A 15,104-nucleotide genomic window follows, 5' to 3' on the forward strand; every position below is an offset into this window, starting at 1 on the left:
CAGAAACCGCAGAGGCTTCTCTATCGATGCATGTATTTTTAGCATCACGATTTCCTTTCATCTAAAAATCCCTTCAGTGTAAAACAAGGCTCCGGGCTAAGCGTTGATAAGCCCCCAACCTGGGAGGGTAACCAGAGCTCCCTGGTCAGTTCTGGGCTGGGTGGGCAAGCCAGGCATCTCTCCTTCACATTGGGCTGCCATGGACATTTGGGGAAGGGAAGAAGTATCTGTGATCTCACATCTAATCTCTGCTTCCTCTCCACAGTTAACACACAAAATGATGACTCTGTCTGGATTAGAAGTCCAGGCAGCACTTCAATGGAAACTGCCTTCCCTCACCTTTTTTAATTTCCAAGTACTCCCATTTCCCTGCTCTAGTGCGTGCTAGGTTGCTTCAGTGGTGCCTGGCTCTTTGTGACCCCATGGACTGTAGCCCGCCAGGCTCCTCTGTTCAGGGGGATTCTCTAGGCAAGAACACTGGAGTGAGTTGCCATGCTCTCCTCCAGGGGATCTTCCTGACCCAGGGATCGAACCCATGATTCTGATGTCTCCTGCGCTGGCAGGTGGGTTCTTTATCACTTGCACCACCTGGGAAGCACCCCACCCGCTCCCCACCCCCACTCTAGTGCTTGCTCCTAAATTTCAGTCAATAAAAATGCTTTTTTTTCCAGAAGGCAAGGTTTAATAACAGTAACTTCCTTTGCCTGTAACGCGTACAGCTCGCCAAGGCCCAGGGAGCAGTGGGTGATGAGAGGACCATCCCCTATCCTGAGGGAGGACCAGGAGCCCAGTGTTTCCCACGGCTCCATCCTGAGGATGGACACAGTGCAGCCAGGGGTGAGGCCCTGCGGTTGGATGTCTGACCTGGGTTCAATTCTGCTTGTCTGTCCTTGACTGTGTACAGGGTGGACCATGTTCTCAGTCTGAATGGACCACACAGGGCTGCCAGGAGTGGTCAGTAACGTGGCTGTCTGTGAAATGCTTAGGAAAATGCTAGCACAGATCATGTAAGACATATTGCAATTATTATTAATGAAAAAATCTATGAGTCCTGTAAAGGAAATCATCTCTACAGAAGCCTATCTCAGGGTTAACAGGGCTTTTGGAGGTCACCAAACCCAGCTGCTGAGAAGACAGTGGAAAAATCACCTGAGAGGTTTTCAAAGAACAGGTGCCCAGATCCAGCCACAGATGTAACGGAGTCGCTCTGAGGCTGGACCCTGGGAATCTGCATTGTAACAAAGAACCCAGGCAACCTGATCATTAAGCAACTTTGGAAACCACTGATCTAGGATTCCCTGCTACCATATGTGAGTCCTCTCATTTTTTAGAGAAAAGCACAGACCTCAACCCGAAAAGTGATGAAACTGGGTGAGCACAGGACAATGAAGGAACCTGCTGACTGTCATTAGTCCAGCCTGTAAGCTGGGGGGTGAATAACTTCCTCCTGGTGCCTTAAAAACAAACACGTTCTGGGCAGCCCCTGTGCTATGGGACAGCTCCCAGATGGCTCAGCGGTAAAGAATCCGCCTGCCAACGCAGGAGACCTTGGGTTTCATCCTTGGGTCGGGAAGATCCCCTGGAATAGGAAATAGCAACCCCCTCCAGGATTCTTGCCTAGAGAATCCCAGAGACAGAGAAGCCTGGTGGGGGTCACAAAGAGTTGGACACGACTGAGTGCGCACGCGCACACACACACAGAAGAGCTCTGAGACAGGCACCAGGCTATAGCAATGAGGAAGATTTTGTGCCGGTGGAGTGGTCATAAGGAAGGCGTCCTGGGCCAGGGGACTAACAAGCAAAGGCCAAGAGAATCTACCATGGTCAAGGTGGTCTGCAGGAGCGTGGGGAGAGGCAGCAGCGGGGGACACGTGACCTGGGTGAAGACGAGTGGAGAAGGACTTAACATGCCAAATCTAGGAGTCGGACTTCATTTTGAGGTCAGCAGGGTTTCTTAATCTTAGGTACAGGTAGAGGTCTTACGTGACCTGCAATCCCACGTCCTCCTCATCCCTGTCTGCAATGTTAGGTCCAATTTAGGTGTTTCTAGTATGTTAGCTTCTCCAGGGAGAAGGTCCACAACTTTCCTGAAAGTTTCAAGAGTCCTGTGACCCAAATTCTGTCAAACACCCCTGCTCCTGTGAAGGGAGAACCGTTGCAGGCTCGGAGCAGAGGCGAGGACTTGTCCATCCCCTGTGGCCCCCCAGCAGACGGGGCTCAAAGGTCAGGACCTGCACTTGGACCTGACACAGAGCTGCCCGACCTCCCGGGGCAGGTGGGGCCCTGCGCCCTCCCAGAGCCTCAGGCCGGAGGGAGGCAGAGTTCTCATCACATCCAGGGGCAGGCCCGCCCTAACCCGCTGTGTAGTTCAGTCTGCAAAGCCCATACCTTTCACTCCTCTTTAGCTCTCCTTCTTCTCCGCCTGCTTCCTCTTCTCAGCTTCTATCTTTTGCTGCTTTGCTTCCAATCGTTTCCTCTGGTAGACTTTGACTCCGGCAAACGCCAGGCAGAGGATTAGTGTTTTCGCTGCCAAGATATACAGCAGCAGGGGGAAGTGTTCAAGCACCTTAAAGAAGAAAGAAAACTTGTGGAGACGTTCGATCATGGATAAGGAATTTTCTTTCACGTCCCTTCACTCAGCACACATCTCCTGCGCACCTTGTTAAGCATTGGGCACTAGGCTGGTTGGGGGGCCTCCCGGGCACAGGAGAGATGAGGGCCCGGTTCCAGGTTGTGGGCAGCCTGGTTTCAGGTGCCCTTCACCACCCGCTGGCTGCCGGCTTCACAGATGCCATGGCTGTGCGCTCTCACAACCTGACCGTGCACTTTGCCCCTCACCCCGAGCCTGAGGCAGCGGCACGGCCTGCAGTGAGCAGCTGGAGCCAGGGGACTGGGCACAGCCCCGCTCGGGCCACTCACTGACCTGTGCCCAGCACATGCGGCCCACATCGGTCACTTGACTTTCCCCAGCTTCTGCCTCTTCTCTTGCAAAGGAGGCTGGACCGAATCTTCCTTCTGAATCCCCACCCGTATGGGATACCATGATTGGCTCTTGGTTCCAGCTATGCGTTAGCACTGGTATTTGAAGGTAAAATAAATATACAAGTAAAATACAGTAAAACTTTACTGTAAAATAAAGTAAAACTTAAAATGTTATAGCTTAGCTACTTAATTCACTGTTCCTGTAATTCTTTTGTTGGAGGGAAGTTTTAACCCACTGGCTAAAATGAGATCTGGGGAATAACTAGGGGATTGGAATTACTCTCTTTGTGCACGAGCAGGTTTTATTATGAAATTCTATATATCACAAGTATCTCAAGGCAAATAGTATACTAGTTTGGGAAACACGATTAGTAGAACCTGAATAATAAGTATGAGCTTTTTGTGTGTGATTAAAAATTCCTTCCCAGATGAAGTAAAAAGCTATGCCTTCGTTGAGAGATCATTATTCCGGAGGACCGAGTAGGATTTAGTCCAGTGAACTCCTTAGGTGAAATGCCAAGCATCACTTATCTATATGCAGCACTGGGACAAGGAGACTCCTCCCTGGAGACTGCATTTGTCCCTCCCTCTGACGGTTTAACTAAAGCTGATCTGAAATGGGTAAATGAAAACTTCAGCTGAGAACAGTCCGCTCCCAGACATGGAGGGCTGTGAAAGGATCTGAACAAGGACTTGGTCTACACCTCGTTCTACAAAGGAGGCGAGTAAAGCTCAGGGCGGTGGCGAGCCCCCCGTGTCACACAGCTAATTCAGGAGGCGCGAGAGTTGGAACCGAACACTCTGACTCCTACATCAGCCGTCTTCCCACTGACTCTTGATTTCAATGAAGTGGAATTAACCGACATCAACAAATTATGTCCCAAGAACACTCTGAGTAACTAGATAATAGTTTTCAACCACAGAATTGGGTTAAACAGTAAAGAATAAGCACAACCTATACACTTCATGGGAAATAGATGGGGAAACAGTGGAAACAGTGTCAGACTTTATTTTTTGGGGCTCTAAAATCACTGCAGATGGTGACTGAAGCCATGAAAGTAAAGGACGCTTACTCCTTGGAAGGAAAGTTATGACCAACCTAGATAGCATATTCAAAAGCAGAGACATTACTTTGCCAACAAAGGTCCGTCTAGTCAAGGCTATGGGTTTTCCAGTGGTCATGTATGGATGTGAGAGTTGGTCTGTGAAGAAAGCTGAGCGCCGAAGAATTGATGCTTTTGAACTGTGGTGTTGGAGAAGACTCTTGAGAGTCCCTTGGACTGCAAGGAGATCCAACCAGTCCATCCTAAAGGGAATCAGTTCTGAATATTCATTGGAAGGAATGATGCTAAAGCTGAAACTCCAGTACTTTGGCCACCTCATGCGAAGAGTTGACTCATTGGAAAAGACCCTGATGCTGGGAGGGATTGGGGGCAGGAGGAGAAGGGGACGACAGAGGATGAGATGGCTGGATGGCATCACTGACTCGATGGACGTGAGTCTGAGTGAACTCCGGGAGTTGGTGATGGACAGGGAGGCCTGGTGTGCTACGATTCATGGGGTCACAAAGAGTCAGACACAACTGAGCGACTGAACTGAACTGATACACTTCAGAAAGCTCACTCTGGCAAACAAGTATAATAGACTAAAAAGGTTACAAAAGCAAAAACCTTTTACCCTGATGAATACAAGCTCTTTAGAACACTGACTTGGTGTCCAGGCCCTTCCTGCCTCAGACCTATGGCTAATCTCCCTGACTTCCCCCAACAGCCCTCCAACTCATCTAATTCATCTACTTTCTGGAAAGGTCACATCTTAGAGGGGAGGCTTGGCTCTACATTCATAAGCCAGCTAAGAAAGAAAAGATGCTAACTTTTACCTCCTTGGAGACAAAAATCACCAGTGTGGAGATATAAACTTCATTTTACGTTCACTGGCACTTTTCCAGGCTGAGTCCTAGTTAGCCCTAGACGCTGGCAAGTCACTCTCTCCCAATTCTCTCCATCCCTATGAATGAGCCCCCGGAGTCCTGTCATAATCAGACCCCTATCACAGCCCACAGTTCATGCCTGAGTGCTGAGTCGCTTCAGTCGTGTCCAACTCTCTGTGACCCCATGGACTGTAGCCCGCCAGGCTCCTCTGGTCATGGGATTCTCCAGGCAAGAATCCTGGAGTGGGCTGCCATGCCCTCCTCCGGGAGAATCTTCCAGACCCAGTGATTGAACCTGCATCTCTTGGGTCTCCTGCACAGGCAGGCAGGTTCTTGACCACTAGCGCTACCCGGGAAAGCCCAGCCCACTGTTCTCCAAGATCTACACCCAAAACTAAGCTCTACCAGTGACAGGATGTACATGGAAATCAGAAGCTAGAAACCCACCGAAATGGAAGCATGTCAACAAACAAACCCAGGGAAGTGGTTTCGGTATTTACTTTCTTTTTAAAGGCTCTGGGGAGGAGGCGGCAAGAGGCGGAAGTTTGGGACTGAGAGTGGGCAGTGCAGTGGGAGTCAAGGACACTACACGGGCTAAAGTGAAAACTTTCAGGGCCACTGTTCCTGCAACTCTCAGGCAGGTGTGCCAGATCTTTCAGTTCAGTTCAGTTCAGTTGTTCAGCCGTGTCCAACTTTGCGACCCCATGAACCGCAGCATGCCAGGCCTCCCTGTCCATCACCAACTCCCGGAGTTCACCCAAACTCCTGTCCATCGAGTTGGTGATGCCATCCAACCATCTTATCCTCTGTCGTCCCCTTCTCCCCTTGCCCTCAATCTTTCCCAGCATCAGGGTCTTTTCCAATGAGTCAACTCTTCACATCAGGTGGCCAAAGTATTGGAGTTTCAGCTTCAGCATCAGTCCTTCCAATGAATATTCAGGACTGATTCCCTTTAGGATGGACTGGTTGGATCTGCTTGCAGTCCAAGGGACTCTCAAGAGTCTTCTCCAACACCACAGTTCAAAAGCATCAATTCTTCGGCGCTCAGCTTTCTTTATAGTCCAACTCTCACATCCATACACGACCACTGGAAAAACCATAGCCTTGACTAGATGGACCTTTGTTGACAAAGTAATGTCTCTGCTTTTGAATATGCTATCTAGGTTGGTCATAACTTTCCTTCCAAGGAGTAAGCATCTTTTTAATTTCATGGCTGCAAGTACCATCTGCAGTGATTTTGGAGCCCAGAAAAATAAAGTCAGCCACTGTTTCCCCATCTATTTGCCATAAAGTGTTGGGACCAGATGCCATGATCTTAGTTTTTAGTTGTATGAAATCTCTTCCTTTGATTTCCTTTCTAACAAAACCCTCAGATTAACTCCCAAACCTTCAGGGAAGTGAATCAAGAAAACACAGTTGGGTGGTCTAGCTCTATATCAGTTTTTTAAATAAACGCCGATACTCGTGTAATGAGAATGACTGCCTTTTAAAATTTATTCTTGGCCACGCCCTGCGGCATATGGGATCTTAGTTCCCTGACCAGCGATCAAACCCCTGCCCCTGTGTTGGGGGCTCAGAGTCTTAACCACCGGACCGCCAGGGAAGTCCCTCGAAACCCCCGGTTGCTGAGGTACTAAGGCACTGGTGCTTGCTGTCACTGACTGCTGCTCATGGCCACAGGCTGATGGAGGTAGGTAGGGAAGCACAGGATGTCTTGGGGGTCCCACAGTCCTTTATCTCCTGCAGGGGGCAGGGGGTGTCACTGCAGTTTGGGCAGAAGGCCATTCCTTTCAGACACTGCCTGGCAGGGCTCCCTGGTAGCCCTGGAGCTGTGTGTCTGCCCAAATGTCGCAAAGGTACAGGCGGTTTTTGTACAGTTTTCTGTACAAAACTGTGTTCCTGACACAGGAAAGGATTCCTTCTGTGACAGGTCGGGTTGGCCTGGGCGGTCAAGTGGGTTGCTGTCACTCCACAACTAAAAAGAAAGCTTTCTCTGTGCAATGGCTCACCGGAATACATCAGCGCCACCCAGGAACTCGTTCACCCACAGGCCAACGCGCTCAAACTCCAGTAGGTGGGACCACAACTCATAATTTAAATTGTTGAGGTGGTTTTGAGACGTGCTCTGGCCTCGGAGCACCAAGCACACACGCTGGCCCTTGCTGATGCGGCCTCTGGTACCAGCTGCCACCCCATCACCAACTACTCGCTTCAGCCTCTGCCCATGCTACAAACCCTTCACTACGTCTCAGTGCACGCTGAGCCCGGCCCCCATCGCCCCACATGCTTTAATCCCCCTGTCTTTCCTTCCTGGCCTTCCTATGGGCAGCTCTGGAACACCCCACACATGCGACATGCGCGTTCCTACATCTCTAAGCCCTTAGAGAGTCTTCACTGCACCTCCTGAACCTTGGCCAGGCTCCTCCTGGAGAAGAGCCCCCAGAACCCCACTGTGCGGCCCCCAGGCCCCATGGGGCTGGGGAAGGAGGGGGTCCGAAGCTGAGTGCTGAAGAATTGATGCTTTTGAACTGCGGTGTTAGAGAAGGCTCTTGAGAGTCCCTTGGACTGCAAGCAGATCCAACCAGTCCATCCTAAAGGAAATCAGTTCTGAATATTCATTGGAAGGACTGATGCTAAAGCTGAAACTCCAATATTTTGGCCACCTGATGTGAAGAAGTGACTCATTGGAAAAGACCCTGATGCTGGGAAAGATTGAAGGCGGGAAAAGGGGATGACAGAGGGTGAGAGGTTGGATGGCATCACCAACTCAATGGACATGAGTTTGAGTAACTCCGGAAGTTGGTGATGGACAGGGAGGCCTGGCGTGCTGCAGTTCATGGGGTCACAAAGAGTTGGACACGACTGAGCAACTGAACTGAACTGTAGTCTCCTGACTCCCTGATCCTACTTCCAGATCTTTCCATTTCCTGTGATGAAAGCCAGTGGCTGTTCTGAATCAGAAAATGCTTATGATAACTGAAAAAATACATATAATGAGATCCTAAGTTTGGAGATATACACATTACATATATATATATGAAAAACATGGGGAGAAAATGCACCAAAATTGTTAATATTAATAGCAGCCATCTCTGGATAGTGAAAAGACATATGATTTTGACTTGATCTGATCCTTTTCAAAGCATCTATTTTCATGACTACCCTAGTAGCCACCCTGCACCTACCCCACGCCACTTCCTTAAAGGACATAATGTGACACCCCCCTGCCCCTATAAGACCCGCTGACTGTGGCTCACAGCCTTATGCAGGCTTGCAGCTCACAGGACACTCTTTGGTTGCCCTTGAACTTCTGCTTCCACCAGCTGTATTGAAGGTTTTACAGGAGTCAGCTGTGTTTATGCCAGTCAGTATATTTAAGTAGCACTTGATGTCATAATGGATAATCTATTTAAACATGGCACTCATGAAATATGACCACAGAAAAGAAAGGCTATTTCCATGAAAACTAAGGTGTCTGCTTTGAAAGACTCAATTTGAATTAGAAAAAAAAATGTTGTTGGCAACACAAATGGGAAAGATTAAGGAAGAAGAGTGTAAAAATCAGGAAGGATTTTGTATGTCGATTGCTTCTTAAGATCTTTTTCATCCATTTTGAAGAAACCAAAATGTGAGATTATAGGTGAAACTTCAAAGGGGTGGTTTTTGCGAGCAGGGTGAGGCACGTCTGAGGGCAGTCAATGTCCTCCCAAAGAAAAGGCCTTCCTCCAAAAGTCTGGTGAAAAAAATGTACATTTATGTGTTCACTTAAAGTATCATGATTCCTGCATTTTCTTCTTTTGTTTTTTTCTTAGTCCACTTATCTCTACAGAACTATTCTGAATTTTTACAATCAGGAGAAAGAAAACCCGCAAGCCATAAATGTTTGATGATATTCTTACCTTCCAGTTCATGCTGGACCAACTGGGGCTCCACTCCTGGTCGTGTGGGCCACGCAGACAAGGAGGAGAGGGAACCTGGTTGGGGCAGGTCCCACTGTTCTGATGGGGAAGAGAAGAAACAGGTCAATTTGAGTTTTCTAGACAGACCACCTTAGGAAGACTTTTCTCTGATGGGGAGAGGGCCCTTGAGCCAAGACAACAAGCTCTGCAGAGAGAAGGGTTAGGCCTCCCCAACGAGCGAGACAGCCTCGGCTCTTGCTGAGCAGAACGATCTCCTTGGCTGCTCTTGACCGGGGAAGGGAGCACAGCCAAGCAGAGGTATTGGCCCCACTCCTAAGGGAAAGCGTGCTCCCACTCCATTCATCTGTGGACAAAGGTGCCCAAGCCCTAATCTGACCCTCTTCCCACCTCCTGCCCTGACCTGAACAAGAGCTGGTCCGTGGATGGGGGTATCATTTTATGTCTCGGGTCCTGTGAGTATTAATAAAAGGAATACTGTTTTGCTTTAGTATTCATTTAATTTATTGGTTTATTTATAAATTTGGCTGCATCAGGTTTTAGATGCTGCATATGGGATCTTTTATTGTGGCTCTCAGGCTCAGCAGTAGAGGTATGTGGGCTTAGCTGCCACATAGCGCGTGCAATCTTAGTTCCCTGACAGGGACTGAACCCTGCACTGGAAGATGAATTCTTAACTGCTGGAACACCAGGGAAGCCTCAAGGTAATATTGGTTTTCAAAAATATCTGGTGGGAAGGGACTCAAGGATGGGGGGGAATGGTATTAAGAAAGTCATTCCAATCTTAAAATTCCCTCTAAAACGTCAGGGAGACGGAGGGGAAGGTGAAGCAGAAGAGACAAGGCAGGGACCCGGCCAGGACACAAGATTTGCTCTGGGGCCTCCCATGTCACTATTTTAGACCAGGACACATACCCCACGAGTCAGAAGACCTGAGCTCTGGATGAAGGGCCTACACACTCTGGTAAGTGACTCCCCTCTGGGGGCCTCCATCCCATCTGTAAATGAAGACAGGAGTGCCAACTACATGGGCTCTGGGGGCCTCTACTTCTACAATTTGGAGACTTTCAGCGTTAAGAATCACAGCTTCACTTTACTGCACCCGGCCATGCTAAAGTACACTGCGTGCCAATAACTCAGCTAGTCTTCACACCTGTCCCAAGAGGTGTAGTTTACTGTCTATATTCTGGAGTATCTGTGTGTGCGCATGCGCATGTGCACAAAGTCGTGTCCAGCTCTTTGCAGCCCCATGGACTCCTCTGTCCACGGGATTCTCCAGGCAAGAACACGAGTGGGTCGCCATGTCCTCCTCCAGGACCTTCCTGACCCAGGGACTGAAGCTGCACCACTTAGGTCTCCTGAACTGGCAGGCGGGTTCCTCACACTAGTGCCACTTCAGGTGACAGTGACACGTCCACAGTCACAGTAAGGCTGGGGTTGTAACTCCTCCAGTCCGGCCCCAGGGTCTGACCCTAATGCAGACAGAGAGCTCTGCATTAAAAAGTCATGGGGATGCCTTTCTTTACATGGACTTACAATTAGGATTAAGAAAAATTCACAGGCCTTTAGAATGGGGAAAATGAGATAAACTTCAGACATGTTTTTTTGAAAACTTTCACTTACAAAAGCATCTAAACTTCACATCCAAGGTCATAGTATCTTGAACACAAGTGAGCAGCTGGCACAAGATAGCCAAGCTTTCCCCAGGACTTTTTCAAAGTCAGATAAGCTCATGACAGGAATTTACACCATAAATCTGTTTAAATGAGATGACCATGATTGAAGGCACTCATGGGCTAAGTTGCTCAGTCATGTCCGACTCTTTGCGACCCTACGGACTGTAGCCCATCAGTCTCCTCTGTCCATGGGATTCTCCAGGCAAGAACACTAGAGTGGGTTGTCATGCCCTACTCCAGATTTTCCCAACCCAAGGTTCAAACCCAGGTCTCCCACGTTGCAGGTGGATTCTTTACCGTCTAAGCCACCAGGGAAGCCCAAAGGTGCTCATTACCTTCGTGTATAAAAGATTTCTTTGTCTATAAGGAACAGTAGATTCTGACCCGCCCTGGAGAAATATGTTCCCAACAGGTTACAACCTGTTGCTGGAATTTTCACTTTGAATAATCTCTGATAATCTCAGGAATGATCCATGTTGTAAATTAAAATGTCTATGCTGGAAAAGATTGAAGACAGGAAGAGAAGGGGATGTCAGAGGATGAGATGGTTGGATGGCATCACCGACTCGATGGACATGAATTTGAGTAAACTCTGGGAGTTGGTGATGGACAGGGAGGCCTGGCGTGCTGCAGTCCATGGGGTTGCAAGGAGTCGGATGTGACTGAGTGAACTGAAGGTTGTATCAATTTTATTTTTCTCACCTCTATTTTTATTGAGTTGTCTACATATATAAGTAGACAGGTTTGGCTGTTTCCCACACATTTTCTGAGACCAAATGACTCACTTAGTGAAGTCGGTTAGATATTAATTCCCAAGGTCAAGGACCACAAAAAGGTCCAAAAAAAACTTATAGGAGGAAGTAAAAAGAATGCCAGGTGGTCTGGCCCTCTGGCAATCGTGCTAAACTGACTAGTAGTATGACCTTGGATGAGTCACTGGGCCTCTCTAAACCTCAGCTCCCTCTGTAAATTCTCCTTCAAAGACTAGATTATAAAAACATTAAGCACCAGGCTCAGCACATGAAAAGCATTAAACAAATACCAACCATAACTGTTATGATAAATGTCTTTCCAGTAACGGACATGGTAAGCTGATGAACATAAGCAAGTGGAGGTCAGGGCAAATGAGACAGCAGGGATGGGATAAAGAACCACCACCAGAGGACCAGAAGAACTGGAGATCTGTACTCTATGCTTGGGGGCGCCGATGACAAGGAATCTGACCTGGGGGCAATCCATTAGCCTCTCCAAGCCAAAGTGTTACCATTTTAAAAATTCAAAGAACAACGCTGCAACTCTGAAATTCCTAAGTCACATTCTCTCTGATATCAGAGCATCTAACTGTAAAAACATTACTGGCAGCTGCCTCATCGTCATATCTAGAGTGACAAAATTCCATCTCTTCAGGAAAGAAAAACGTTTAAAAGTCCATATGCAAAGCAGTGGAAGGAGTGTGTTGAGGGTGGGGGAGAGGGCAAATTAATCAAACTCATTCCCATCCACTGCCTCCAAATGGTAACTCTTCCCCAGTCAGTTCAGTTCAGTCGCTCAGTCGTGTCCGACTCTTTGCGACCCCATGAATCGCAGCACGCCAGGCCTCCCTGTCTATCACCAACTCCCGGAGTTCACTCAAACTCACATCCATGGAGCCGGTGATGCTATCCAGCCATCTCATCCTCGGTCATCCCCTTCTCCTCCTGCCCCCAATCCCTCCCAGCATCACAGTCTTTTCCAATAAGTCAACTCTTCGCATGAGGTGGCCAAAGTACTGGAGTTTCAGCTTTAGCATCATTCCCTCCAAAGAAATCCCAGGACTGATCTCCTCTAGAATGGACTGGTTGGATCTCCTTGCACTCCAAGGGACTCTCAAGAGTCTTCTCCAACACCACAGTTCAAAAGCATCAATTCTTCAGTGCTCAGCTTTCTTCACAGTCCAACCCTCATATCCATTCATGACTACTGGAAAAACCATAGCCTTGACTAGATGGACCTTTGTTGACAAAGTAATCTCTCTGTTTCTGAATATGCTATCTAGGTTGGTCATAACTTTCCTTCCAAGGAGTAAGCATCTTTAAATTTCATGGCTGCAGTGATTTGGGAGCCCAAGAAAATAAAGTCTGACACTGTCTCCACTGTTTCCCTATCTATTTCCCATGAAGTGATGGGACCAGATGCCATGATCTTCGTTTTCTGAATGTTCAGCTTTAAGCCAACTTTTTCACTCTTCTCTTTCACTTTCATCAAGAGACTTTTTAGTTCCTCTTCACTTTCTGCCATAAGGGTGGTGTCATCTGCATATCTGAGGTTATTGATATTTCTCCCGGCAATCTTGATTCCAGCTTGTGCTTCTTCCAGCCCAGCGTTTCTCATGATGTACTCTGTATATAAGTTAAATAAGCAGGGTGACAATATACAGCCTTGACATACTCCTTTTCCTATTTGGAACCAGTCTGTTGTTCCATGTCCAGTTCTAAGTGTTGCTTCCTGACCTGCATATAGGTTTCTCAAGAGGCAGGTCAGGTGGTCTGGTATTCCCATCTCTTTCAGAAGTTTCCACAGTTTATTGTGATCCACACAGTCAAAGGCTTTAGCATAGTCAATAAAGCAGAAATAGATGTTTTTCTGGAACTCTCTTGCTTTTTCCATGTTCCAATAGAAGTTGGCAATTTGATCTCTGGTTCCTCTGCCTTTTCTAAAACCAGCTTGAACATCTGGAAGTTCACGGTTCACGTATTGCTGAAGCCTGGCTTGGAGAATTTTGAGCGTTACTTTAGTAGCGTGTGAGATGACTGCAATTGTGCAGTAGTTTGAGCATTCTTTGGCATTGCCTTTCTTTGGGATTGGAATGAAAACTGACCTTTTACAGTCCTGTGGCCACTGCTGAGTTTTCCAAATTTGCTAGCAGATTGAGTTCAGCACTTTCACAGCATCATATTTCAGGATTTGAAATAGCTCAACTGGAATTCCATCACCTCCACTAGCTAAATTACAGGTTGCAACTCAGCCATTTTTGAGTTGCAATGGCACCCCACTCCAGTACTCTTGCCTGGAAAATCCCATGGAAAGAGGAGCCTGGTGGGCTGCAGTCCATGGGGTCGCTAAGAGTCGGACACGACTGAGCGACTTCACTTTCACTTTTCACTTTCATGCATTGGAGGAGGAAATGGCAACCCACTCCAGTGTTCTTGCCTGGAGAATCCCAGGGACGGGGGAGCCTGGCGGGCTGCTGTGGGGTCGCACAGAGTCGGTTGGACATGACTGAAGCGACTTAGCAGCAGCAGCAGCAGCGGACTTCAGCAAGTGAGAACAACTGAGAAAGCTAAAAATATCAGCAGGCTAGTGCTCTGCTGCCATATGTACACCTGATGCAATCTTAGAACCAGGAGGCAGCTGGTGTCTGAGGGCTGAACTACAAAAGCCAACCAGATGGGGACAGTTTTGAGAGACATAAAATCTACGAAGTGCAAGAAGTTTTAAACTTCCTCTGGAACTATCCAGTCTTAGCTTTAAATTCAAAGATAACAATGGCTTAGAAAAAGATGGCTCTGTTTCCTTTCCTGCAAAAATATCCTGATTTTTCCTTTGCTAGATTTCTCCTAAAGAAAACAGAAAAGCTACTGGCTTATCTTGATTAGGCTAATTATAGCAATATGAACAAGGTATAGTCCACAGTTTTATTCTTGCTCCACCTAACAGACCCAAGGGTCGGTCAGTCTCTTGGTGTCTCACTCCAGCCATTCATTAGGCTGTGTCCTTAGTCTGAACTTCCCTAAATTGCTCTCATTCCCAGCCTCTTTCCACCCCAACCCTTCAACCCATCATTTGAAGTAGCGATGGGTGCGTGGAGGAGGTGGGGTGGTGGGGAGTTCCAGATGAAGCGGGTTTTATCAGTTGGGCTGACTTCTGAACCCCACGCCGGGGTCGGCTGGGGTTCCCAGGACAAGGGGCTGGGCCTCTGCCCCTCCGTGACTTGGAGGGCCAGGTAAAGGTCCTCTCCAGCCTCCACACTGGGGTTGGGGGCAAAACCTGCCCCGCTCAGAACCCAGGATGAGGGCCAAGGGCGACGACCGCTTACCCCACCTACACAACAGGGCGTCTGGGACATTCGCTCGCCCCCAAACCTCTCTCTCTTGGAACCACATCTGGGTCCCCCTCTTCGGCCTGCGTGCCAGTCTCCACACGCCGCCCCCCTCCCACCCCCCGCCACTGGATCCGTGCATTTTGGGGTGCCTGGACAAGCCAGCCAGGCCGGACGCTCCGCGGGGGTGGGCCGTGGTGGCTGGCACCCCCGCGGTCCCGCTGGAGAGCGTCAAGGAGAGAAAGCGCGAACGCGATGCCTGGGCGTCCCCCAAAGAGCAGCCGGATTTTGTGTCCGGATCCCGCGGACACCGACGCCGCCCACTTACAGCTCAAGGCCGCGGAGGATCCAGCTCCGGGGCCGAACGCAAACCACCACTCCCACAATGCCGCGGGGAAACTACACGTCCCGAAATGCACCGCTCCGCGCACCGGCGCAATAAGCCTGCGCAGGGAGCCTGCGCCACCATAGTGGGTACGGCTCCACGCCATGGTGGGTAGGCGGGGCCGCACACAAACCAC

The 15,104-nt window shown here is 48.8% G+C and overlaps 1 protein-coding gene across 4 annotated transcripts in view; it reads right to left on the reverse strand.

Annotated features, from left to right (window-relative positions):
- SMIM11 (small integral membrane protein 11) overlaps positions 1-15,104 on the reverse strand; it is a 67,898-nt gene extending 52,794 nt beyond the window's left edge. Inside the window, exons 1-4 of one of the 4 annotated variants that reach the window (XM_055567619.1) lie at positions 14,912-15,104; positions 9,745-9,827; positions 8,812-8,910; positions 2,610-3,075 (exon numbers count right to left, since the gene is read on the reverse strand). In XM_055567619.1, coding sequence (XP_055423594.1) covers positions 3,070-3,075; positions 8,812-8,910; positions 9,745-9,827; positions 14,912-15,074 — 351 coding nt within the window. In that variant the 5' untranslated portion in view covers positions 15,075-15,104 and the 3' untranslated portion in view covers positions 2,610-3,069. Of the gene's footprint in view, positions 1-2,388; positions 2,567-2,609; positions 3,076-8,811; positions 8,911-9,744; positions 9,828-14,911 lie in introns of those variants that run through there. The other 3 variants (XM_055567618.1, XM_055567620.1, XM_055567617.1) reach the window with 3 other exon arrangements.

Source organism: Bubalus kerabau, chromosome 2, assembly GCF_029407905.1.
Source record: "Bubalus kerabau isolate K-KA32 ecotype Philippines breed swamp buffalo chromosome 2, PCC_UOA_SB_1v2, whole genome shotgun sequence".
In the NCBI taxonomy this organism is placed as follows: Eukaryota; Metazoa; Chordata; class Mammalia; order Artiodactyla; family Bovidae; genus Bubalus; species Bubalus kerabau.